General features: G+C 55.1%; 1 protein-coding gene across 3 annotated transcripts in view; it reads right to left on the bottom strand.

Moving 5' to 3' along the window:
• The window catches only part of RASA3 (RAS p21 protein activator 3), a 119,771-nt gene that overhangs the window by 15,725 nt on the left and 76,942 nt on the right, over window positions 1–27,104 (bottom strand). For all 3 annotated transcript variants that reach the window (XM_053907271.1, XM_053907258.1, XM_053907294.1), the window contains 13 exons: window positions 17,247–17,327; window positions 16,660–16,732; window positions 13,795–13,871; window positions 11,615–11,719; window positions 9,937–10,093; window positions 9,128–9,276; window positions 8,028–8,142; window positions 6,743–6,817; window positions 5,855–5,978; window positions 4,414–4,520; window positions 3,531–3,608; window positions 1,550–1,627; window positions 604–677 (listed from right to left, as the gene is read on the bottom strand). In XM_053907271.1, the coding sequence (XP_053763246.1) occupies window positions 604–677; window positions 1,550–1,627; window positions 3,531–3,608; window positions 4,414–4,520; window positions 5,855–5,978; window positions 6,743–6,817; window positions 8,028–8,142; window positions 9,128–9,276; window positions 9,937–10,093; window positions 11,615–11,719; window positions 13,795–13,871; window positions 16,660–16,732; window positions 17,247–17,327 (1,293 nt within the window). The remainder of the gene's footprint in view (window positions 1–603; window positions 678–1,549; window positions 1,628–3,530; window positions 3,609–4,413; window positions 4,521–5,854; window positions 5,979–6,742; window positions 6,818–8,027; window positions 8,143–9,127; window positions 9,277–9,936; window positions 10,094–11,614; window positions 11,720–13,794; window positions 13,872–16,659; window positions 16,733–17,246; window positions 17,328–27,104) is intronic.

Genomic DNA, 27,104 nt, shown 5'->3' with positions numbered 1-27,104 from the left:
CTTTTGTGTCTGTGACACAAGATGCAGCCTGCAGACTTTCAACATTGTTCTACTTCCAAGTGATAGGATTAAAAATCAAAAGGCAAACATCTCTACTTTGGAAACATTTAGTCCCTGTGCTGGTGTTAACTTTAAATTACAAGTTGGCAAGGACACCAGGTTCATCAGTCCATAAGCAAGCAGCTGCCTGTCCTCATTTCCCACACTGGAAGGATCAACTGCAGATGCCATGAGGAGAAAGGGGCCATGGCAGGTGCACCCCAGGAGGGAAAGAGGGACTGGAACCCCTCCTCCCGGGCAGGCAGCAGATGCTTCAGGAGTAGGGGGGGGTCTGATGGAGGGCTGCACCAAGCTGGGTGGTTCAGCCTCCTTCCCTTCCCTTCTGCTGATGGCGTTTCTCCGCTCAATACGGTCCGCGGAGCACAGGTGTGCAGAAAGGGAAGTGAACAGCACCACGTCTCAGACATGCCCTGCGTGCAGATCCTGCGTGGATCTGAGACATGCACAAAGGCCACGCTTCTCCGGTCTGGCCGCCTCTGACCTGGGAGGCCACCAGCCATGTGGCAGAGGTGCCCGGGATGCCACAGCAGACACGGGACTTACCCTTCCTTGAGCAGAATGGGCTGCTCGATGCTCTTGGGGTCTCTTCTCCCAGAAGATGAGATCAAATCTAAGAACTGGTGTGGGATAGAACGCAGATGCTTAAAGGCAAAATGGCTTGAAAACACTCCTTCTTGCACAGAAAGTTCGCCAGGACGCGGTCTCTCTGACAGCACAGCAGAGGGGAAGCCGCCCCTGGGTTCCTGGGTCAGAGTCCTGCACAAGTCTCCACTGCGGCCGGAAAGCTTTGGTCCCGACCCCCCAGGGTGGGTCTCCCCAAACCCCAGCTGCTGCCTCACCTGACGGCTGCCAGGCTCAGTGACACCCAGAGGCCTCCCTGCGTGTGAACAGGTGACCCGAGGACACAGCTCTGCTGGAGCGTGAGGCAGCACAGGGCCCCTCCTGCCTTAGCCTGACTGTTCCACGACCCACCTGAATCCCCTCCAGCAATTACCACGTGCCCCCAGCTCCTGCCCCTTTCTCCCTTCTGGGTCCTGGCTTTTACGGTTTCTGAGAGCTAAACATGTGTGACTGTTTCCAAACACCACAGAAAAAGTAAAGCTTCTCAGAAGAGATTCTCCCCACATGCCATGTCCCTAACTCCGGGCCTGGGTCCCTGGGCTCTGTGACCCTGAGGCGTTTGTGGGGGTGACCAGGAGCAGACAGCCAGGAAGGGCAAGGTGAGGGGTTCACAGAACAGACGGGGCACCCCACCACTTGGTGGGGGGGGGTACTCAGGTATGAGATGCTGGGTCCCGAAGAGGAGTGGTCAGGAAGGAGCTGGGAGGGTGGCCACCGCCACTATGAATGCTCTGAACTCTTTAAAATGGTTAACGGTCAATTCCATGTTACGTGAACTTTAGCCCAATCTTTTTAAAGCCAACTATTTCTCAGGAAAGATGCACAACACAGGGGTAGTAAGTCCACGTTAACCGACGTCCGTACTTACGTTTTTTACTGCATCAGCATATTTTTGCTCATTGAAGAATTCATAAAACGCAGCCATGTAGGATTCCTTAAAACTGGCCTAAAATGGGACAAGTCACTTAGCAAAGGCCCACAGGTCTCTTGGCTCATGGCCCAAAACTGAGAAATCTAGAGGCACGGGTCATGACCAGCTTCTGTTGTGGGGACTTGGCGAAGGGGAGGGAGCAGGTCTCCTGGTGGTGGACCGTGAGGGCACAGGCAGCCACACAAGCCACCAAAGCTGTGTTTGGGAAACTCAACTATGGAGGGTAGGGGGTCCCTCAGTGAGTTCTTTGCTACAAACGACCCAACACCCCTGCTCATGTGGACACTAACACCTAGGTTCCAGGTCTAAGGAGCCTACACTGGCACCCAGGTGAGGCTGCTGCCAGAGCCCCTTCTGTGACTGGGGTAGGGGCGGGGTCTCCCAGAGCCCTATCTGTGATGGGGAGCAGGGGCGGGGGCTCCCAGAACCCCTTCTGTGATAGGGGGCAGGGGCGGGGGCTCCCAGTGTGGGGAAGTTGGGGCACCCCTCACGAATGCATGTAGGGACTTCAAAAGAACCACTCCTGATACTCTGCCCCAATGAGCACCCTTTACACACGTAGGTCACTTTACTGTTTCTGGGCATGCAATGAGGTTTGTGCAGACCTCAGACCCAGCAGGAGCTTCTTTATCCAAGTTTCCAGCTAACACAAACTGGCGTGGACGGGCAGAGAAGAGCAATCGTGCCCATCGGCTGGCTGTTGGCCACCACACAGCTCTTATTTTACTCAGTTCATAGAAAGCCAAGCGTTTCCCCAGAGGTGGCTGCTTGTCTGCCAGGGACTGGACCCCACAAAGAACAGAACGAGGGGGGCTGGGCTGGGGGCTTCTGCACATCCCCACTTGAACCCTTTCCAGACAGAAGGGGCGGCCTCACTCCACCCGATCAGCGGTCCCTGCAGATCCACCCATGGTCTTCAGCCCCAGGGAACACGCCCAGCTGTCCCCACATCACTATCACCAAACATAATGTCCTCGGACCTGCCCATCAGGACCCTTGTCCCTGGGGCAGACCCTCAGGGCCAGGAGGGCCAGCACAGGACTGCTGGCTGCCCATGGGCCACAAGCCTGCCTCTGGCACGCATCCTCAGATGCTCAAGACCAAGGCTGCTGCGTGGGGCTGGGCCCCGTGGTCTCTGAATCCTGACACAGGCATGGATGTGATAGCCACCCCTTCAGGTGATGGTAACGCAGCATACGCTCCTGTGATACCCCCCAGCTGCGTGTCGGTCTGACATGATTTCAAATCTACTTATTTATGGCAAAAATGAAATTGTGGCTGGGAGCATGGCCTTCCCAGTCACTGGTAAGCAGCCCGGCCTCACTGACATTTGTCAGCAGAAACACAGGAGAAGCTCTGGCCTGGGGACAGTGAGTCTGGGAGGGCCTCAGCAGCTCCCCTAGGCTGTGTTCCCTAGCAACAGTTGCTCTAGCAACAGGGCCTTTTACTTTTGTCTGGGGCCTATGTCATTGCTGACCTTTCTCTGGGGAAGACATGAAGACACGGAATTTGGACTTTATTCCTTCCCCCTCCCCTTGCCTGGAGCCCAGTGGCATTACTCCATCACTGGTTCGGGGTATGTTATTTCTTTACTGCTTATTAACAGACGCTATCCGCCATGCTACTGGGCTTATGAAATATCACTGTGAATTACAATTCCCACTGTGAACCTGCATTAAGTACAAGATTCACAGAACTGAACTCGGTCTCTGAGGATAATTTGCCCCAAACAAAACAGTCTCAAAAAGCAAAGTTTCACAGCTCAGCAGGGCAGAGAAGCACTCGCAAGCTGCTGGAATGTTCTATGAGCATGCTGGGTGGGCATTTGGGTGGGCTTTATTATTCCTTCTCTTATAATTGTGTTGAACACACTCTCTTTTGTGTTAAAAAGATGAGACGGTTAAAATAAATGACTTACAGATTTTGATTTGGACAAGCTGCCAAGCGTTTGAATGGTCTTCGAGATAAGCGTCAGCGTTCTCGATGTCTGCGGGTCCTGCCAGGCGGGAAGGGGCAATGTGAGTTTCATTTGTTTTACAGAAATGCTTGACTGAACCCAGAATCACACAGCCACAAATGGATGACGCCACCTGAAAGCCCCCCAGCACCAGCGTGCTGCCAGGAAGTAACAGGAAGCAGACAAACACTGGATTTGGGAAAAGTCCCCCTAGGTCCCTCGTCAGCGTGTGTTGGGACCTGCTCCTGATGCAGGCTCCCAGGCCATCGCGGACTGGACCTCAGCACGTCCACGCGGCACCAGCCGGGGGTCCCCGCAGTGCAGGGTGAGGACAGTGGCTGCGAACAAGCACCCAGCCCGATACGCACGAGGGGATATCCCTGTGTGGTTCTGAGTCCCTTCAGGTGGCCTCACCCAGGGTGTCCCCTCAGGGTCTGGAGGTTTAATCTAAAACCAATAGATGGAAAGGGCCGCTTGAATCCCCGCCGCCCTGCACTTCCTGCCAAGCGCAGTCACCACTGGGCGCTCTCCGCTGGCGCATCACTAGTGTGAGCGCTCAGAGCCTGTGGCCCTGAGGAGCTCAATGTTTGCTGATTGAGTGAATATGTGCCTGAATGTATCCAAGATCACAAATGCTCCATTTTTCTCAAGGTGGGAGTGAAATCCTGGTCACAGCATCCAACTGTGTCTATAGGCACAGCTTAGAAAGGCCACCAACCCTTCATGTGCATAGAGGGGTTCAGGGCGCGTGGTTGTACAATGCGCTGCCCCTTCCCTCTTCCTCAGCACACCTGCTGGCTCAGGAGGGCGGGTGTACTGGTTTACGGGGCTGGCACTCACTTACCGTGTGGTGAGGCGTGAGCTGGAAGAGGTTGGGGGACAGGATAGCAGGAGCGAAAAACCTCAGGAAAATGAAGCTGCTCACAGCTGTGTACCGCACATCCAGGTCATCTGTGGCCAGGATACAGACAGCCAGCTCAACAAGCCTTCTGGGGGTGACAGCGGCGAGCCCAGGGGTCTGTCCAGCAACCCTGCCCCTCCTGAGGGTCTGTCCCTGCCCATTGCTGCTCTCGCCTGACCATTACTAAAAGCTCGGGACCTTTTGGTGGCCGGGTTGTAACACACTGGAGCTGGTTCACCAGCTGGCCAAAGAGTGAGGCTTGGGTGCCTGGTACCCCCCTGCCAGGCAGAGTGAGGCCTGGGTGACCGGTAACCACCCCCCCCAGGTTAGAGTGAGGCTTGGGGGCCTGGTACCCCCCCACCCAGGGCAGAGTGAGGCTTGGGTGCCTGGTAACCCCCCCCCACCTCCACCCCCGCCCAGGCAGAGTGAGGCTTGGGTGACCGGTAACCACCCCCCAGGGCAGAGTGAGGCTTGGAGGCCTGGTACCCCCCCCCACCCAGGGCAGAGTGAGGCTTGGGGGCCTGGTACCCACCCCTCCCCTCCCAGGCAGCAGTGCTCTGACATGTTTGGAAAGCAGGAGGTCCTGTCCACAGAGTGGGTGCAAGGCCCAGGCTCCAGTGCTGAAGAAGCTACCCCGGTGGGTAGGTGGGACGGGGTTTCTGTCAGGTCCATGGGGACTGCTCTGAGGGCTCAGGGGTCCCCTGAGGCAGCAGGATGCACCTGGGCTGACTCATGGACTCCTTGGGGAAGGATGGCACAGAGCCATGGGTGGGGACAGGTCAGGGCATCAGGCCCCACACTGCCCCCTCAGCCTTCCAAGCCCTGGCCTAAGCCTGTATCCTGATGCTGAGTTAGGAACCCGATGCTTCCCACCAGGGCAGGACACCGCTGTTTTGCCCGTGGGCAGGTCTGCACAGGGTGGCTCCGGTGCCTCCCTGAGGAATTGGCAGAGTTTGAAAAGAGGCTCAATCCCTGGGATCTGTCTTGCCCCAATTCCAGAAAGGGCTTCTCCGGTCTTTCTTGAAAATGCAGCAAGCCTGACCTGCATGACACTGGGCACTGAGCAGGGCCTCGACCTGCCACAGTCAGAACTGCTGAGAGCCAGGAGAGTGGCTTCTCTGACCAGACAGGCCCAGACTCAGAGAAATTCATGCTCCATCCCAAATAAACCACTGGGACAAAACCTGGCCAGCTGCCCTTCCTCTCTGGGATCGGGGCTCCCCGGGGGCAGCTGCAATTGGGCTCTGGCGCTGACTCAGCGGCTACAGCTTACAACCACCTTTACGTGAACTCTGAACGTCACTTCTTGGCCTTGTGCCATCCAGGAGAGGTAAGAGGAGCCGCCCAGTGAGGGGCTGTGGGTATGCCCGCACAGAGGACTCACCCTGGAAGCGCTTGGCAGCCGCCTCCCGAAGAGAGAAGAAAATGTCACACATGACGGTCGGGCAGCTCACTCCCGATTTGGTGATGATGTTGAAGATGCGGTCAACGTACTGCCGAAGATTCTCCTGCAACAGGATGTGGGTGGGACACCCTGCCAGTGCCTGTGCAGGTCCCGGGCCGGCCACGGGAGGAGCACTATGGCCACACCCAGGAGGGAGTCAGAGGCCGGGGACTGGCACAGAGCTTCCCACCGGCATTTGCAGAAGGGCCTCTCTATGCAGCCACAGTAGCCCCGTGGGGAGATACTGGAGCTCTGGGGTGCAGGGCAAGCCCCACTGACTCCCTCCTCTGCGCCGACCTCATAACTGGGCGCAGAGATACAGTTCCCTGGAATGCACCTCCCTGACAGCAAAAAGTGTTTTTTGTGAAAGCATGAAAAAGACTTAGCATAACCTGCCAAATCAAATCAGAGTTTTGCTGTTTTGAAAAACAGGACACCACTCTGCAGGGACACAGGGGCAGGTGGCCCGGGTTTGGGACCCAGGTCTGTTGCAGCTGGAGGACAGACCAGGCCAAGAAGAAGCCAGGCCATGAGGCCAGCCTGGTAGGGAGGCTCCCATGATCCCAGGAGAGGGGGAGGTGCAGGGGCCTAGTGCGCCAGGCCAGGAGCGCCACTAGCCAGCAGAAAGCGGCGGAGAGTGGCGGTGCACGGCAGGTGAGATGACCAGTCCCCCACCACAGGCTCCGGTGGCATCCTGCGGGGCACATCCCAGTGGGGCCCCCACCCCAAATCTTAGAGAGATGCTAAGCACCCCAGGTGGCCCCGGGCCCCAATCCTGCACACGGGTGACGGGCCCCGGAGGGTGCTGAACAAACCAGAAATCCTTACCATGTTGTTCTCAAGGTTTTCTCCGTCTTTCAGTTTCACAGGGTCAATTTCACAGGATTTGTGGCTCTGGCATATCTGGAAAGAGAGGTTAGGGCAGGGAGTGAGGGACACAAAGCCCTGGGTCTCAGGCAGGTGCAGGTCAGGGGCATCAGCCTCAGGAAGGACACCAGGAGCCACAGCCAGCCCCCGAGACACAGGGTGGGAGGGGTGGCGTTCAGAGCAGCCAGACACCGGCCTCGGTCCGTGAGGACACAACTTCCTTGAAGACCCTTCTGGGTCAGCTCACGTGGCATCAAGCTTCATAAAGTTTAACAATGTGATTACTTCAGTGTGGCCAAGCTTGCATATGGATCAAACTGTGTGATTTTAACGCGAGTTTAAGCTTCCTCACGTTGCAAAGAGCCTGCATTTTATGAAGCTGTTCTGGGGAATGCTGCTGGGGATCCCGTCCGAGGTCAGGTGAGGAGCTCAGAGCCACGTGGAAAGGAAGTGTGTGGAGCCCCCGGCTGTGCCTGGCAAGACATGACTGGCTCACAGATTTGGGGGACCCCTGCCTAAAGAAAGGGGTGCTCTCCAAAGAATCAGTTTTTCTCTTGTATGTCCCTTTGTCTTTACCAGAATGATAGATTTTCTGAAGTGAGCAATTTTTATTTTTTTAATGTTTATTCGTTTTTGAGAGAGAGAGACAGAGACAGACAGAGACACAGAGAAAGACAGAGACAGAAAGAGAGAGAGAGAGAGAGAAAGAGAAGGAGGGAGGGAGGGAGGGAGACAGTGCGAGTGGGCAAGGAGCAGAGAGAAGGAGACACAGAATCCGAAGCAGGCTCCAGGCTCCGAGCTGTCAGCACAGAGCCTGACATGGGGCTCGAACCCACGAACTGAGAGATCATGACCTGAGCTGACGTTGGGCACTCAACCAACTGAGCCCCCCAGGTGCCCCAGCCCTCCGTGCATTCTAGAGTGAGCATGGCATTTACCCTCAAGTAAGCATTTTCTTAATTTGAGGAAATGAAGGAGGTTCTGGAATACACACGGAAGGTCCCTGTGGGGATGCTGGGAAGAGGGTGACCTTAGTCTTCACGCAGGTGTTTCCCCCCCCCCCCCCCCGGGTGCTGCCTTCTCTGCATCCGCCTATGGTCCAAAGGGAAGCGCCAGTGTGGTGGGGAGGGGTCTGTCACCCCCTGACTCACTTCCTCTATGGTGGGGAGGGGTCCATCACCCCCGTGCCTGTGGGCCCTGACTCACCTCCTCCATGGCAGGGAGGGGTCCGTCCCCCCATGCTCACCTCCTCTATGGTGGGCTTCAGGGTCACGTGCAGGTAATGCATCCCTGCCAGTTTCATTGTCTCATCGATACACTTGGAGGTCAAGGAGTTTCCTCGGAAGATGGTGTTGGGGTCCCTGTAAAACAATGGTGGAGACAACTGTCTTTCAGGTAACAGGTGTCAACAGAAGCAGAGCCTGTGAGCATAGTCCAAGGAGGAAGAGACCAGCTCACCCTGTTGAGTCTGCTTCCAGATGCCCTGGAGGAAAACAGACCCGCCCCGATGTCCCACAGCTGGGAATCCTGAGCCCTGGGCCCTATCTGTGTAACAAACCCCTGTGCAGAGAGCTGCCCCACCATTCTACAGAACATCCACCTGCCCACTGCCTCACCCGTGTGAGGCTCAGTTCTGCGTAAGTTCAGGCTTCTAAGTACCAAGCTGGGGTCACACAGAAGTGCAGCAGGACAGTAACCCTAACAGGCTGTGCTCCACACCTTCTTGCAACTAGGGTGCATTCTAGATCTTTCTAAACCAGGAGCTCCAGGGAGACATTCTTCTTGGCAGAACCCACCCCCACGGAGTGGGCGCAGGTCCTGGGGCAGCAGCGACCTGGCCTTCTGCTGCGGGCCTAATGTCAGCGGACAGGAGCTGAACCCACCCCCAAGGCAACTACAACGGGTGCCCTGTTTGCCCCCTTCTCGCTCACATACCTCGGGATTTCCAAGAGAAAAGGTGTGTTTTTTTTTTTTGTTGTTTTTTTTTTTAACATTTTTTATTTATTTTTGGGACAGAGAGAGACAGAGCATGAACGGGGGAGGGGCAGAGAGAGAGGGAGACACAGAATCGGAAACAGGCTCCAGGCTCCGAGCCATCAGCCCAGAGCCTGACGCGGGGCTCGAACTCACGGACCGCGAGATCGTGACCTGGCTGAAGTCGGACGCTTAACCGACTGCGCCAGCCAGGCGCCCCGAAAAGGTGTGTTTTTGAGGAACAGTGAGGGTGTCTCTGGAAGAAAACCTATAACGGTCACTTTAGCTGGCCCAAACCTGCACTGACCAACGTTGAGGGAGACTGCTGCTGCCCAGGTCACCCAGACTGCCCCCGCGCAGCCCCTCACTCACTGGGTCCTCCGGACCTCGGCGTTGGCGATGGCGCTGATGAAGGGCACGACCCGGCCATAGTGCAGGAAGAGCCTCACCAGCGGGATGGCGGCCTCCTGCTTTTCCTTGCACACCTCGCCCAGGATGTGAGCTGCGGATGCGGACACCGGCTGTGGGAAGGAAAGACACCATGGGACCCCAGTTGGAGCCCCCCAGCCGTGTGGGCTGGTCAGTGGGCTGGGATCCCGACGGAGGCTGAGGGGTGGAGTCGGGCTGGGGGCGGGGTCTGGGGGTGGAGCTGGGGAGGTGGGGTCAGAGCGGGGGCGGGACTGGGGGCGGAGCCAGGGGCGGGGCGGGGGCTGGAGGGAGGGGCCCGGGGGTGGAGTCGGGCCAGAGACGGGCCCGCAGGAGAGGCCAGGGTCAGGGCTGGGGGCGGAGCCAGGCTGGGGGAGGGGTCCGGGGGCAGAGCCAGGGTGGGGGGGCAGGGAGGCAGGGGGTGGAGCCAGGGGCGGGAGCAGGGAGCTGGAGGTGGAGGGCCAGAGGCTGGGGTGGAGCCAGGATCGGGAGGGACGGTGTTGGGAGGCAGGGGGCTGGGGGTGGAGCCGGCGGGGGGGTGGAGGGGCAGGGGCTGGGGGTGGAGCCAGGGTCGGGGTGGGAGGGGCAGGAGGCTGGGGGTGGAGCCGGGGTTGGGATGGGGGCTGGGGGCTGAGCCGGGGTCCAGGGTGGGTGGGCACGGGGCTGGGGGTGGAGCCGGGGTGGGGGGCAGGGCAGGGCGGTCCGCTGGCGTGCAGATGGTAGCAGGTGGCCCAGGGCGCAGCGCGCACAGGTACCTCCACATCCGCAGACTTCAACAGCAGGTCCCGCAGCGGGCCGTAGTAGTCGGAGGAGAAGACGTGGTCTTCAGTGTAGACCACGTTCAGCCGCAGAGATCCCAAGTCCCCTGGCTTCAGGCTCTTGCTGCCGTTGTCTCGGGGCTGAAGGAAGTACCTGGGAGCAGAGCACAGGGAAAGGGCTGTGTGAGGCGGCAGCACCAAGGGGCTGGTTCCCTCCAGGCTGCGCCCAGGGCTCTGCTCTGGCTGGTGGCCCGTCATGCGCTGTGCCGGGTCTGAGGTAGGAAGGAGCTCCAAGGCGATTCTGCAGGACACCTCTCTGCTCCCTGTGCCAGGGGTGTGTGGATCCGCATGTTTGTCATGGGAGACCCCCCCCTGCAGGGTCCGTGTGTCGGGGGGGGGGGGGGGAGGTCAGTCATTCCCCACGGCCCCCCCCTCCCGCCAGAGGCCTTTCCAATGGAGACCTGCAGGGTCTGTGCCCCGGGGCACCCCCCACAACACGTGGACTACGGGGGAAGAGTCTGCAGAGCCACAGACCTAGAAGTTAAGGTGGGAAAGTAGGGAAGGGTGGAGGGAACTGGGATGAGCAGGGGGAAGCAGGTGTGTAAGTAGTAAGGGGAGACTCTGCAGTACCAGAACTGTCCTGTGATGAATGCTCCCCCGCTAGCAATCCGCGGAGCAAAGCTGCGGCTGTTGTAAGGAATGTGTGGGGCCCTGAGCATCCGAGGGGCCTGACCGGGCAGGTAGGCAGGCCAAGCACCAGAGTACATGGGCACTTTCTCGCTGTGTTCTAACCGGACGCTCTTCCCTTAGGTCTTCCGCAGTGTGGCCATGCGGGAACACTGCTCTGAGTCTAAGGGCCAGACAGACATGGGTATGGTAGCTTGTGTCTGGCCAAGGCACCTGGCTAGGGGTCCACTGGGGCTGTCATGTGAATGTCCCCTCCTGGTTATAGAACTAGGGACAGTTCAGCTCCTCAGTGCTCCTAGCAGGAACCAGAAGCCAGCTGAAGGCTGTGCTGGTGCTGTCCTCAGAATTAAAGACACAAATTCTAGTTTCCTGGTGACAGTAAGCCACCATTAGGCAGAACACAAAAATCTACCCACACGGTGAGTTTGTAGATGTGCAGGGCTCTGGTATGTGGCATATGGCCTGTGACACCCCTTGTCCCCATCTTGTGTATCTGTTAAAGGAGAGTGTCTGTGGCTTCACAGTAATGACATTCACTGTGATATAAAGTGATTTATGAAATAATCATGAAATAAAACCAAGGCACATTCCTTATGCCAAATACAAAGTACCCAGAGAAAACAGGAGAGGAAGACAGAGAGTAGTGAGGCCTGCCTCCTGGGACACATGAGTGAGGCAGGAGGCCGAGCTGAGGGAGATCTGTCTCAAACAGCACCTTGTTCCCTTCCTCAGCAGGTGACACCTGTGACAATGGGCCACGGGGCAGCCTGGAGCAGCAGGGCTCTCCAGGTCAAGGCCCTCAGCCACCACGGCACCCGTGTGCTACCTCTCACCTCACCAGAGCTAGCTGGGAGCACGTTCAAAACCGAGGAGGTGGCTAGGAGGGGGCTGACCCGTGTCATCTCATTCTGGCTGTTCCACACTGCCTCAGCCACCCTGTCCCTCCACCTACCAGGAGGGCATGGGGCCAGGCATGCAGCCACCTTACCAGGCTTCGTAAGAGCTGGACTGTCGCAGCACGTTCAGCGGAACCCTTAGTTCTCCCAGAAACTCATCTCCAAATTTCAAGTTGCTGGCATTCCAGAGGTCAACTCTGAAAAACAGCCAATGAGGCGCAGATCTCCCATCAGGGATGGCCTAGGGAGGGCAGGCCGACCGCTGTGTTCCTCATCTTCCCCAGAAGGGTCTGGGACAGGGTAGAGCCTTCAGCCCCACAGGCCAGCCTCCATGAAGAGCCACACTGACTGAGTACATTTGAGATGTGAGGTCAACGCAGGATGTAACTTTGGAATGAAGACATGTGTTCCCTGGGACTGGGGGGTAGGGAGAGGAGCCGAGGGCCTGGGGTTAGGGTAAGGGGCCTCCTGCCTTTTCAATAGGATGGGAAGACCATTCACTTGGGTGGAATTCTCGCTGTTCCCTCTGATTTGGGGCCATGGTGACTGTACATGTGGGATGGAAGGATGGGATGGACGGACGGTGTTTCCGGGTGCTGACAAGCAAACATCGTGTGTCCCCCACAGTAACCAGAGATTACTCCATGAGCTGAAAGTCTACAGTTCTCACCACACTTGGTGGTCACGGGGAAAATTTTGGAAGACCATACCAGCCCTCTGTTGCCCCTGAGGTCTGAGCAGGAGCCGCAGGCATCGTTGGGGGGTATAGGGTGTGCCACAGGAATCCAGATGCATCAGGGACATGGAGAGGAACAATGTCCCATGGCATTTTTAGCATAAACAAAGAGCCTTTAATCTGCCAAGCGACACCTTAGCAATGGGCCAAAAAGTTTCCAGCCAGTCTTTTCTTCTTTTTAATAAGAGAAGCATTTAAAAATATTTTGGGTTTGTCTGTTTACAATACAACAGCTAGAGGGGCGCCTGGGTGGCTCAGTCGGTTAAGCGTCCGACTTCAGCTCAGGTCATGATCTCACGGTTCGTGAGTTCCGGCCCCCCGTCGGGCTTTATGCTGACAGCTCGGAGCCCGGAGCCTGCTTCAGATTCTGTGTCTCCCTCTCTCTCTGTTCCTACCCCACTCACATTCTCTCTCTCTCTCAAAAATAAATAAACATTAAAAAAAAATTTAATTTAAAAACAAACAAACGACATCTAGGGAGGGCTTCACTCTTGAATTTAAAGCCAAGTCTTGTATAATAAACACTTCTTTCTCTGAACAAGAAAGGGGACCCGTGTCTGGGGGAGCTGGGGGAACCTCTGACCCCCAATGGGACTTGCAGACGTGTTTGGAAATGGAACACTTAACCTAAGTCTGTGCTCAAGCCAAGACCAGTGTGTGGAGGCTGGCTTCCCTCAGGACTCGAAGCCACAAGAGGAATGGAGAAAGAGGCCAGGGGTCCCACATGTGGGGGAGGGAGGGGCCTCAGTCCACGCCCCACACCTGACAGCCCCCACTGGCCCAATCCCCACCCTCTGCCCCCATGGCCTGGTTATGGTTCAGAGGCCTGAATTGTCACTGGAGGCTCAGGAGACACCAGGGTGCCCCCCAGTTGAACGTCTGTGGTATGTCCAGTCACATCTCATGCCCCTCAGGAAGCCCTGACCCTACAGGAAGGCAGATTGCAAACCATGTCAGATCTGAAGAATTCCTCAGGTTCTGGTGAGCAGGTCAGACCTAAACATGGATGATGGGAAAGGACGCCAGGTGATGGTCTCACAAGGCGCTGGGAGGGAGGCCGTAGAGAGGCTGGGCTCCCAGGGGCTGCAGCCAGTGGGCATGAAGCCTCGGAGTAGCCCCTAGAATGGATGCCGGGGGACCTCTCGTGCAGCCTGTGCACACCATGGGCTTGACCGTGAGCACCCCGAAAGCAACAGGACCTCGTGCTAGGCTGGGTGAGGCCACCGGGTGGACGGAGCCTCACACACACTAAGCAGCTTGACCTCGCCTCTGAAAAAATACTGCAGCGTGAACTCCAAAACCACATTTGTCCCTTGGGTTAAGTAAATGTCCTCTCAGCCACCACCCAACAGCTGGGAAGTTTACAGCTCTTACTTCAAGCAACTCCCAGTGTCCTACTGTTAAAATTAGCAGAAAATTGAAAATTCCTCTCTCTCCTTTCCCTTATTTGTAGAAACAAAACGAAAACCAAACAGAAGAGGTGAGTTCAGACTGCAACCCCCAAGCAGGAGCCTCAAAACCCCAATTCTCGCTCACCGGATTTCAAGTTTGTCTACGTCTTCCTCCTCAAAGTCAAAGTGGGATTTCCGGCTGTAGCTGCAGGGTCTGGTCACCTGGAGGGACAGACGGGCGGAAGCCTGTGTGTGCCACATCACTGCCCACTGAGCACCCCCACGGGCTGGCCACCCCAGGCCCAGGGGAAGAGGCCAGGGGCCCCACACCCAGAGCTGAGGTGGGGTCCCAGCCTGCAGGCACACCCTGAGCCCCATCTCCAGGCGGCTGGGGCGCAGCAGGCAGGGCTGTGCCAGCACTCCACACGCTCCGCCTGGCTATCCTCCCAACACCCCCTAAGCACCTGGGCCGGGCCCCTTCCTCCTCAGCCCCAAAGCTCCACACACCTCCCCTCTCCCTCTCCCTCCTGATCTCACCCCTCCCCAACCTCCCATGTCAGCACCTCCACCCTTATGGGATGTTGGCAGTCCATGCCTCTGCCTCCTGAGCAGGGCTCCCGTCCATCCACAGCCTAGCCTGGCCTCAGCCACATCCACCTTCAGCTGAGCCTTCTGAAGGCCCCCTGGAGCCCCCACTAGTTCCCCTCACCCAGCATAGGGGGAGTCTTTCTAAACCTGCACCCCCTGCCTGGCTCACCGTTGGACCTCTTCCTCACTGGGAAGCCTGAAGGTGACTGTGAAATGCCCCTTCTTCCAGGAAGCCCCTCAGAGTCTCGACTGCCTGATATGGTTCACAGTGCTGATAAGGTCTATCATTTGCTGTCTGGCTTCCAGTATGGTGGCCATGAGGTTCCTGCGTGGCACCTAATGTATCCACTGAGTGAATGAATGTGGCTTTGATAGAATTTTAAATAATTTCAATGAAACATTTAAGGGTTTTTATGTAAGTCTAGCCATTATCCTGGGACAAACTGGTCTGGAGGCTACTTCCTGTTGAAACTCCTGTAGGAGGTTGTGTGCCAGCCCAAAGCCCACCACTGGGACACCCTGCTCCTTCTGCCAGGAGCTCAGCCTCAGGGTGAGTCAGAACTGTGGGGCTGTTTGCAAGCTGAAGCAGAAGGCATGCACAGAGAACCAGCCACGGGGTATACTTTTTGAGCAGGGCTTGGCCCTTTGAGTCTAAGACCATAAAGTCCAGCCAGAAGCATGCTCCAAGGTCCTGTGGTCTGAGGCCATGGGAGAGGCAGGTGCAGCCTGAGAGCCTACATCTAGGCCTGCCCTGGGTTCCTGTAGGAGGTAGGCCTATCCCTGTGCTCACCTGTACTTGGGGCTTACTGAATTACTCTAGGGAAATGAGGCCCACATTAATGAGTGAAATATGGGTATATGAAATAGAAAACAAGCCCACAGAAGTGGACGTAGCTCTCTGGGTGATGCAGGCTGCAGCAAAAGCCTATGGCTTTACCGTGTGTTATATTAAAACAAGTTTGGAAAGTGCTGATTTAACTATTCTAGGCAGCCTAGATATCGAAGGCTCTGGCTGCTTTTAATGCTTTCATATTAAAAACTGTTCCTTATTCTCTGTTCCAGATCCCTCCCTGTCTCTGGAGCCCTGGCATGGATCCCCCTTGAAATCAGGTTGACAACATCAGCTTCCTGCCTGATCTTGAGTCTCTTAAAAACCATTTTCTTCACGCGGCTATGAAACAAGAATGTCCTCTGGGACAGAAAATGGTGCTTTGCCTTCAGCACTCTGACCCCAATACCCCTTCTTACAGCTGCCCCAAGAAGCCTGGCTCCTCCGTTTCAGAAACCCATGGGCTTTCTGGACACCGGTCAGAAAAGGTCCAGGTTCTCTGCCCGTGAGCTGCTTGGTTCTAACCCATCTGTCCAGCGTCATTTACCAAACTCCCCCTTCTTGCACCAGCCCCACTCTACATCTCAATACACTCTTTCCTTCAGCCTCATGATGCACCTTCCAGACTCTACTCAAGGGTCCCTGGTCTGCGAAGACTTGCTCTATTTCACCAGTTGTTTGCTTCCTGGTCCCCAAAGCCACTGACTTAGCAGCACTGAGCAAGTGCAGGAACCCACTTGTGTGCTCTCTGCATGGAAGCAAGCTCACGAAGACAGGAGTGGAGGCCTCATGCCACGTTGGCTGCCCAGGACCTGGTGTGTAGGAAATGTGCAAGAGACCTTTACAGATGGGAGCACATCAGCCTCAATGTATTTCCTACGGGTCACGTTTAAACTGAAGCATCTGCGTTTGCTCCCTGCTCTGTTCCCGGTCCTCAGCCCTCACGGCTTCCATCACACTAATTTCACTGGTTTACAGTTCTGAGGCAGCCAAGGGGTCTCTTTGTTCACATACGTTTCCTTGGGGCACCTGGGAGGCCCGGTCGGTTAAGCCTCGGACTTTGGCTCAGGTCACAATCTCACAGTCCGTGAGTTTGAGTCCCAAGCCGGGCTCTGTGACAACAGCTGGGAGCCTGGAGCTGCTTCGGATTCTGTGTCCCCTCTCTCTCTGCCCCTCCCCCACTCATGCTCTGTCTCTCTCTCTTTCTCAAAAATGAATAAACATTAAAAAAAAAGCAAATACATTTCCTCTTTTGCTTCAAATCCCCTCACTATTTCTGGTCAACAAGTGTCCCTCCACAGCTCAGGAAAGACTAGTGAAGCAGGCAAAAAAAAAAAAAACAAACCAAACCAACCAAATAATAGAAAACCACCAAATCCTGATCACTTGGAAAGTATCAGTTTGTCAGCATTCAGATCAGAACTGGGGAGGGGAGGAAAGTTCCTCCGAACGCAGCACAGGCAGGAGGGAGGGGTCGTGTGCCGCGAGGTCACTGCGGGACCTATGGAAGGAAGGTGACCCTGCCTGAGGCCTGTCAGATCCACCTCCTCCCACAGGGTCTCAGTGTGACATCTGTGGCACTGAAACACCAACCTCAAAATAAAACACTTCATCAAACTGCGGGTTGTTGGTCTTCTTTTTCACCTTCGTCTTCTTTGCCTCTGATCTGAACCAGGGAGGAAGGGTGAAGGTTAAAACCGATGCTGCTGATGCCAAATCTCTCGCCCATAACTTACTGCCTCTCTTGTCTTGTAAATATTTCTGCCTGGTTACCCTCCCAACACCCCCTAAGCACCTTGGCCGGACCCCTCCCTCCTCAGTCCCCAAACTCCACACACCTCCCCTCTCCCTCTCCCTCCTGATCTCACCCCTCCCCAACCTTCCCATGTCAGCACCTCCACCCTTATGGCATGTTGGCAGCCCATGCCTCTGCCTCCCAAGCAGGACTCCCATCCGGCCACAGCCTGCAGACGAGGAACCCTTACTGAGCCAAGAATACCCAGTGTGAAGAAGCTAAGGGCTTTCTTCATAAAGCAGTTTTAAGGCAACAAAAGAAAGAAAAGTAAGCCAGAACAATATATTCCACCACAGGGCCCATCCTGCACTTCCCAGAACAAGGAGGCCTCAGCATCATCGCACCGGAGTACAGCTCGCCAGAGAGGCCTAGACATGGTACTTGCCTGCACGGTCCTGCCAGGGCCACGGTGGCGTAGGGGTCACACTGCCCGTTCACGATGGGAAGGCCTTGGCACTCGAGGATGCTGCAGAGAGAGTGGGAATGTCAGGGGCGGGAGCCGGGGGCCTGCAGGCAGCTTCTCAGGGCTACCCTGAGGTCCGAGACGACAGCAGCCTCAACAGCCCAGGGCCGAGCGTCCTGAGTTCTGGGTGGTGGTCCCGATGCCCGGAGCTCCCGTCTAGCGAAGAGTAGTGGGCGGTGGGTGCACCGATTATCAATCCAGAAACATCTGGGGGCAGGGGACAGTGGTGCCGCATTCAGGACACCCTCCTGGTGACTCCCATGAGTGACACCTTCCAGAGCTTTCCGCGACTCATGAGCTCGCCTCCCCAGCAACCCGACACAGTAGACACTACTGCGTGTCCTCGTTGTAGGTGGGGGACCTCCGTGCCACATGGGCTTCTCGGCAGCAGAAGCTGCCACGGTGTCAGGGTCTCCTCACGCCTGATCCCACCTGCAGGCCCTGGTTCCTGGTTCTCTTTGCATTCTGGAACACGGCCAGCCACACTAGTTCTGAGCACCTTTTCCATGAATTCTGTCCTATCACCCTGGGTGTGCTTCCCTGGACTGTCCCTTCTCCGGGCTGTGGGGCATGCCGTCCTGCTCCTGGCATGCAGGCTGGAGCACGTGCTGGATGTTAGGCTCTCAGGCTGCTGGAATCCAGATGCGCCGCGTTCCAGAGAACAAGGCTGCTGGGCCTCCTGCTGCTTGGCAGTTAGCGATCTCCTGCTGCACACTGATTATGGCCATTCTTGTTTGAGGCTTTGTCGGGATAGGCACCAGGACAGGCTGGCCCCACCAGCAGGCTCTGTGCGGAGTGCCGAGTGGGAACAAGGATCTCCACTGGCGGAGAATCAGTGCTTCCCAGGGCCGCAAGAGCCCCTTGGATCCACAGACCCCACGCTCTGCCCGACCCCGTGGCGCTCGCCCTATGGGTTCACACAGGCCTGTTGAGCGCTGTGGGGCCCCTCCTCTCCAGAAACACCCATAGCGGCTCAGGCCCCCAGCTGCAGTCTGTCTCCCCACCTGCCTCCAGGCTCCACTTGGGACTCCCCCTGCCCCTCGCCACCCACACAGCTCCTGGACAAAACCAGGACCACTGTGGCCTCCCTGTCTGCTTCCCTTACTTGGGGTCAGAGAGCTGAACTGCCGACTGCCCGCCATCCAGAATGTTCCACCCTTACGGCATCTGGCTCTTTAGTTGACTGTGGTGGGGGAGGGTCCAGTTCGCAGCAGGAGTCCTGCTCCCATGGAGGGGCATCACTTTCACCGTCTCCCCTGCGACATCTCAGGGCTCGTTTCTCTTTGGTGCCGGAAAGCCGGAAACCAACCTGCTTCTCATTCCTTCCTACGTTGAGCAATCTGAGCTGCCCCTCTCAGGAATGCTTTAGCCTCTAACACTTAATAGAGTATTTCTTTCTGGGTGAGAAGTTTCATTTCCTTCGTTTCTCCTTCATAGTACTTGTGCGCCCGGAGCGCGTGCCACGCCTCTCCTGGCCAGGGCACTTTTGTACACAGTTCTTCTTTCTTCCCACTTCCCACCGCGGGTGGAGCCCGTTGGGTGGGCTGAGCCTCACAGACTGCCCTGTTACTCCGATCAGCTGTACCTGGTCTTTCAGCTCTCTCTTTTACCTACTTTATGGACCATTCCAGGGTTCCCTCTCAGATTACTGACTTGGTCTCTGGTTTCCCTCCTCCCTTCACTGACTGATCATTCCAGAAACATATATTCGCCCATCGACTCATCACACATCAAATATTTGCTGAGCTCTTCTCCACTCAGGCCCATCTCCCCGAATGGGCGAGCAGCTGTGAGGAAGTCAGAGGTTCACATCTGAAGCTTGGGTCTGCTCAGCCGGCTCGGCAGCAAATACAAGACGATAAACACGTGACATGCAACTGTCACGTGTGATCATGCAAGGGAAGAAATAAACTGGAGACAAGGGCAGAGAAGTACAAGTCGGGGTCAACCTCTCGGGTGGTTGGAGGTCTTGGAGAGCAGGTGGCCTTGGGTCACGGGAAGAAGGACCAGGATCGCCTGTCAGAAGCCAGGAGGCCCCCAGGGAGCAGCGCTGTGAGACGCTGGGGAGGCAGCTTGCTCAGGATGTGTGCGGGGAGGCCCGAGCTCTCTCCCTGAGCAAACAACTCATTTAATGCAAACACGTTTTTATTACGTTCACTTGTTATCAAGAAGGTTTACATGGCAAGTATGCCCGCAGTTTGCAGCCTCAGAGATAATGGGTTTTCATGGCCATGGACTAGATGGCATCGCTAAGCATCAAACTGAAAGCAAGTTTTCTCACATCTACATCCTAGGGAAGCACCACCAGATGTGGGCAGCGGTCACCCTAGAGCAGTGAACATTGCTGTCTTTCCTTCTCCAAGAGACCAGTCTGAGAAACACTCTATTCTCTAACTCAAAACGAGGGTTGGATGCTGACTGCAGTCACACAAAGACACCTCGGAGGAAAGAATCAACACCCTCCCATCCGGCATGCCACAAGTGGGAACCACAATAAGGACGCCAGCCTTCCTGCGCTCGCCTGCAGACAGCTTCCTGCGGCTACAGCCCCGCACACAAGCTGGCAGGGGGCTCTTGCAGACCACCCGAGGCACACGAAGCCGAGGTTCATTTTACTTCACACACAGTCTGTGTCTCCAGGCCCATTCTCTTTGAAACAACTTCAACAAATGCTTCGGAAAGTTCTAGATAAATAACGGAAAGGGATGAAATATTTACCAGGTCCTGGAAAGGCACTGTGAAACATACAGTGACCCAAACAGTCAACTGAGCCGGAATCTAACACACCCCAAGTACAATATTTTGTGTGTATTTTAACATTTATAGGATTTTACCTTCAAACTGACCATTAACGCATGGTTATGCCTCTTAGCTGGAGTGACAGCCTGCAGCTTCAAACTCATTTCAATTTCTCCCTTCCCTCCATGTGGACACATGCTGGGGCCTCTGCTGCCTGCCCCACAAGGAGGAAATGCTGAACTGGGCAGTGTGCAGGCACGAGAGAGCTGGAGACACGCTGGCCGTGCAGTGACAAGGTGTCACCGGGTCACCAGCCTGCCATCTGCTCAGCCCTCTGCCCTCACACTTCAGCTTGAAAGGCTTCCTGCCTCCAGAAAGAGCCACATATCAATAGCCTGTTGGCTACTTTTTTCTTTTTGTAATTTCCTAATAACAGAAAGCAAGATCTCTGCTAGATTTGAGGTGCTATTGGAATTCCCCACCGGGGCGCACCTGGGGGTGGGGCTGCCTGCGGCCTGTGCCTGCTCCCCTGGCCATCAGCCCTGCAGTCTGGCCACATGAGCAGGGCCCTGGCCGGTCAGCACGCGCTGCTGCCAGCAGGACTCTCGTCAGCTTGGGAGGCGCTGGAGCGTGAAGGCAGGAAAGTGCGGAACCCTTGCTTTCAGACAAAGCAGGTGACCACGGGACAGCAAGAGAAAGATGCTCTGCAGGGACAAGAGAGGGAGGACTGTGGAAAGGGGCGAGCAGAGGTCTCGTGCAGCGCCAGCAGAGCCGAGTGCTAGTGCACACGTGTCTTCTCTCCCGCTCATCTTCTGGCACACATGGCCGCTGCACATTGCCCACACGCACCACTGTTCTAAAGGAAGCGGTGCATGGTCCACAGAAATGTCCACGAGCAATCGCCCCCGATGCACAACATCATGTCCACTGGCCCTGGCGTAGACCTCAGCGGTCTCACGGATACTTGCAGATCACACACATCGACTACTTAATTCACTGCACAAATGGCTTCAGAACCCTGCCTCCATGCTCAACAGGCCGGCTCACACCTGCCAGCTTTTCCAACACTTGTCTCCAGTGCAGTGACATGCCAATGCCCTCACGTGTTGACATGCAGCCAGAATGCAGACCCCGGGAGGCCGGGAACAGCCCTCAGCCTGCAGCAGGGGTTCATGAAATATTTTTGAGTGAGTGATAAAAAGGTACATTAATCTTTGTTGGGGATGAAAATAAAGCATGAGATGAGGCCCTAGAGTCCAAGCCTGAGATCATGCACAGGCATCTGTGTGACATGGGGATTGGCAGATGCCACATCCACATACAGACGAGAACATGAAGGTGGTGGCTCACCAAACCATGTGGGCCTCGTCAGGCGTCCAGGCCAGCAGACTTGGACATACAAGTGAACAGGACAAAAAAGAGGGGTTACAATCAGGAAAAGCCATGTGTGGAAGGAACAGGGAGGTATCCGTGAGCAAGTCCAGCAGGTGTTCCGTCCACATGACCACACGAAGCCTGGGTACTGACGGCACCACCCAGGCAGGTCAGGGAGAGGCGATAAGAAAGCCCACAGATAACAGCCACTACCAGCAGGACGCAGGATAGGTGAGGGCCATGAGCCTCCAGCCTCCCGAAGCCTCCAGGGTGTACACGGGTAATGGACACCCTCAGGAAAGAACTGCAAGCACTCACGGGACAAACTGTGGTTTTGGAGGAGAGACAGCCTCACCTTGCTCTTCAGCCTGGCAGGGAGGTGCTCCCAGCAGAGAAGGGTGCTCCTGGTTGGCAGGGAAGGGTGCTCCCAATGGGAAGGGGTGCTCCCAGCTCGCGGGAAGGGTGCTCTCGGCTGGCGGGGAAGCGTTCTCCCAGTGGGGAAGGGTGCTCTCAGCTAGCAGGGAAAGGTGCTCCCAGCTGGTGGGGAAGGGTGCTCCCAGATTGCGGGGAAGGGTTCTCCCAGTGGGGAAGGGTGCTCTCAGCTAGCAGGGAAGGGTGCTCCCAGCTGGTGGGGAAGGGTGCTCCCAGATTGCGGGGAAGGGTTCTCCCAGTGGGGAAGGGTGCTCTCGGCTAGCAGGGAAGGGTGCTCCCAGCTGGTGGGGAAGGGTGCTCCCAGATTGCGGGGAAGGGTTCTCCCAGTGGGGAAGAGTGCTCTTGGCTGGCGGGGAAGGGTGCTCCTAGCTGGTGGGGAAGAGTGCTCCCGGCTCCAGGGAAGGGTGCTCCCGGCTCGCAGGGAAGGTTCTCCCAGTGGAGAACAATGCTCCCGGCTGGTGGGGAGGGGTGCTCCCGACGGGGAAGGGTGTGCCAGCAGCAAAGAGGGATACGCTGGAAGCAGGGAGAGAGAACTCAACCTGGCCAGAACACCCCCAGGCACCCCATGAAAGACGACCTAGGCCAGGTGAGAGGTGACGGGAGTGGGGAAGGACCTCACAGTGCTGGTCCTGCAGCCTCTGGGTGGGTGGACTGCCGGCCCCAGTAGGAATTACTGGCTGTGGTGTGCTGGGTGGTGGCCCCAAAAGAGATGTGACCTTATTTGGAAAAAGGTCTTTGCAGATGTAATCCAGCTAAGGATCTTGAGATGATGAGATTATCCTGGATTCAGGGTGGGCCCTAAACTCGATCACTAGTGTCCCTACAGGAGGGAAGCTTCACAGACACAGTGGAGAGGGTCACGTGAAGGGGGAGGAGAGAGGGAAGGGACTGCCTGCAGCCCGAGAAGCTGCGGAAGGGGTCGGGGGAAGGGACCGTCCCCTGGAGTGTCCAGATTGCAGATCTGGCTTCCAGAACTGGGATAGAATAAAGTTCTGTTGAGTTAAGCCACTTAAGATTGTGGTGTTTGGCCTCAGCAGCCCTAGGAAAGTAACACCCCTGCAGTAAGGGAATGACATGTGTCAGGAAGGCTGAGAACGCATCCCCATCACGTTCTAGAGAAGAAAATGGGGATAAATCACGGTGATGGTGCTGCCAGGCAGGAGGGAGGGCCTGGGGTGATTCTCAGGCAAAGAGAGAAGCGTATTGGAATGAATCTGCTTCTGCCCAAATGACTTCAACGGCCCATCGTCCCAGCTCTTACTTTCTCCAGAGCCCAGAACACACTGTGAGGTTGGCCCAAGCCCTTGCCAACCTTTGAGATGCCAGGGCACAAGGGGAGAACGCACACAAATAACCGCGTGTGCTCCTGCACATATGCCGGCATAGATGCCATTATTCCAATCTTACACAGGAGGTGATAGCAGAGAAAGTCAGAGTTTGCAGGCTGTTACATGGCCAGGGGAGATTCTGCTGTCTTTGGACACCAGGATTTGGGGTCCTGAGGCTTTTACACTTGATAGAGTGTCCATTGTCTCCTGTTCCATCCCAAATCAGGGATGTTTGTGGAAAGTCCCAGGTGCACAGAACACACTTAGCTCTAAGGGAGAAAGTGATAAAATACAAAATGGCTGCAATGTCAGAGGAGACCTAGTGGCCATGATGCCCACGTTAAAAAAGAAAAAAGGATCACAAATCGATCATCCTAACTTCTACCCTAAGAAATAACAAAAGCAAAAAACCCACAAAGGCAGAAAGAAGGAAATAGTAAAGACCATAGCAGAGAGAATGAAGTAGAAAAATCAGTAAAACCAAAAGCGAGGCCTTTGTAAAGATCCACAAACTTGACAAATCTTTAGCTAGGCTGACTGAGAAAAAGAGAAGACTCATATTACTAAAATTATTAATGAAAGAGGGGACATTTCTAATGACCTTAGAGAAAAAAAACCATTTTTAAAAAACATTACAGAGGAGCTAACCAAATGGGAAGGCAGTGTTTCAGGGGTTGGAAGGTTTAGTATTGCTAATTCCCCAAACTGACAGATTCAATACAATCACGATCAAAATGTCAACTGCTATTTTTGTGGAAATTAACATGGTGACCCTAAAAATCACATGGAAATGAAAAGAGCTCAGGATAACAAGTCACCAAAAAAAAAAAAAAAAAGGACCAAGATGGAGACTCACGCTTCTTGATTTCAAAATGTACCACAAATCGAAAGTTGCCAAGACTGGGTGGTACCAGCATAGGGACAGGCATGCAGGTCAACGGGATAGGTTCTGAACTATTCTATTGAACTAATACATTCATCCATTCATAGCCCAGTGGTTTTCAACAAAAATGCCAAGATAATTCACATGGAAAGAATGATGCCAAGACAACTGGATATTCAAAAGCAAAAGAATCAATGCTGGCACCTTTCTAACACCACATACAACAATTACTTCCAAACGTGGTGAGGACCTGAAGCTGAGAGCCCAAACCGTACAAATGTTAGATTGGATTAGGAAATGATTTCTTAGATCTGGACCTAAAACACAGGAAACGACAGATAACTTAGAGTTCATTGAGATTTAAAAGTCTTGTATCACAAAGAACATTACCAAGAAAGTAAAGGCAGACAGCAGAATGACAAAAAATGTTTTCAAGTTATGTATCTGACAAAAGCCTAGCATCCAGAATATACGAAAAAATCTTACATCTTAACAATAAAACACTAATAACCCAACGAAAAAATCAGCAAAGGACTTGCACAGACATTTCTTCAGAGAAGAAACAGAGCTGGCCAACAAGGACGAGAAAGGATGGTCAGTGTCATTTAGGGAAACGTAAGTCAACGCCGCTTCACACCCATCAGGAGCCTGCAAAAACAAACATGGAGAATCACGTGGGTTGGCAGGCATGCAGGGGGATCGGAGCAGTCGCACACAGCTGGCCGTGTAAATGCGGCGACCACTGTGACAAAACAGTCGGGCATTTCTTCAAAGAGTTAAGCAGAGTTAAGATATAATGCACTGATTCTACTCCTAGGTTACGTACCCAAGATAAATGAGAACAAGTCTGTACAAACGCTTATACAAGAATGTTCCCAGCAGTATTCACAATCGCCTCAAAGTGGGAACAACCCAAATGTCTACGAATGGACGATGATAAGAAAATGCGGTGTACGCACACGATGAACATTACTCGGCCCTAACATAATTGAAGCCCTGATGCCTGCTACTGCATGAGTGAAACTTGCTGACATCATGCTCAGTGAGAGAAGACAGTCCCAGAGAACCACACGTTATGTGACTCCGTTTATGTGAGACATCCAGGATAAGCAAATCCATAGGCAGGAAGCAGGTCAGTGGTTGCCAAGGGCTGGAGAGTATGGGTTACAGCTGCTCCTGGGGATGGGATTTCTTTCTTGTGGTGATGAAATGTGCTGGAACTAGACAGTGGTTAGTGGTGACGGTTGCACAACTGAGTGTGCATTTTACAATGCTGAATTTTATGGTATGTAAAGGATATTTCCTAGCGAAAGAAAAATCTACAGTGCAAGGCAAAGTGAAGAAAGAAAAGTCACTGGTCCCTCAGACACCTTTGACTCATGTGATTGGAGGATATGTGCCCCTGTGGGACTCTGTGGCACCCCCAGCCTCTTTCTCCCTCATTGCACCCCTATGGGGGACCCTTGTGCCCTGGAACTCTGAACAAAGTGTACTAGTGTGTGGCAGTATGTGCCAATGGGTGTGCTGCTTTGTACATATACGTATAGGGTGTATATACGCCAGCATGTAGACGAGTGTGTGTGCTCATGTGTACTAGCAGGTGTACCAGTGTACGTGCTAGTGTGCGCTAATGAGCATGCTAGCGTGCGCCAGTGTATCCTAACATATGTACTAGTGTGTGTTCATGTGTGCTAGCAATGTCAGCGTGTGCTAGCATGTTTGCCGGTGTGGGAAGTCGTATAGGCTGGCATGTACCTGTATGTGTAGTAGATGCGCTGCTGCGCTAGTGTATGTAGAGTATACACTAGTACATCTATCAGTGTGTACTCATGTGTGCTAGCGTGTATGCTAGTGTGCGTACTAGTGTACGCTAGGAAGAAGCAGGCAGGATCCCACCACAAAGATGCAGGAACCAGGCAAACCCCTGGTGCTCTAACCAAGGAGACTTCCAGAAGGCAGTGTCTGGGGAGCTCCCGCGGTTGGTTGGCAGGGACAACATGGAAGGCAGGAACTCTGGGGGTGGGTGGGGACCGGTGGGGATGGCAGGGTGGGTAGTTGTGAAGTATCGCTCCGTCTCCTGCTCTGGGCACCACACCTGTCCTCTGATCAGGCCCACTCCCCCCACCTCTCCCTGGACAGGACCACGGCTCTGTGTCCTCCCCAGAGAAACAGCTTACTTCCACCCTCCCTCACCTGGACATGAGGCTGGACGGGATGGCTGTCAGAACAGGAATCCTGGCCCATGTCTCCTATGTTCACCCTCCTGACTCAGTGCTCTGCCCAGCCTGGTCCATTCTGTCTCCCAACCTCTAAAGCGCACTTCTTATCCTACGTAAGGCTCTTTCTGAACAGCCTTAAGTTGTTTTGGAACACGGTGAGATAAGCCTACAAATAAACAAGGAAACAGGCAACTCTCTCTCCCTGCTACAGGGTCTGAGAGCACAGCAACTACTTCAAGAACAGGAGCACAGAAGCAGCGAAGGACAAAGCTCACGGTGTCCTCCCCATGTCCCATACCAAGTCCTGTGCACGTCCTACACACATTCCCATGCGTGTCCCCCTGCAGCCAGAAGTGACCAGATGACAGGTTCCAACAATGCTGTGGGAAGCAGGCCAGGGCTCCCCAGGGTGGCAGACGATGTAGGATCCTCCTCGAGCCCCCACCCTGGGCCCTATGCAGGGACACAGGGAGCACAATCCTAAAGTGGAACTCGCCCATTCTCACTGAAGCCCTTTCTGCCAGAGATGGTTAAGAGATGAATTCAGGAAACTGTCTTCTCCTAAGATGAAGCACGCGGAAACGTCTGGTCTCTCTCCTGGTTTCTGTGAACCTTCACTCTTCACTTCCTCTTCCGAGACTCCTTTCCCACCGCCCTTCACTCAGGACATACCAGAGGCTCCAAACATGCCAGCCACAGACAGATGGGCCAGATGGCACTCTGACGCCCTCCCACGGGACCCCCAACTACTGCAGGTGTCGTCGGTAAAAACAAATGTGGGGCCCATGGGGCAAGCAGTGAGAGA

The sequence above is a fragment of the Panthera pardus genome, unplaced genomic scaffold, assembly GCF_024362965.1.
Source record: "Panthera pardus isolate Hobbes unplaced genomic scaffold, ASM2436296v1 HiC_scaffold_1, whole genome shotgun sequence".
NCBI classification, from domain to species: Eukaryota; Metazoa; Chordata; class Mammalia; order Carnivora; family Felidae; genus Panthera; species Panthera pardus.
Note: the sequence above shows the minus strand (reverse complement) of the source record. Positions and strands in the feature narration are given on the sequence as shown.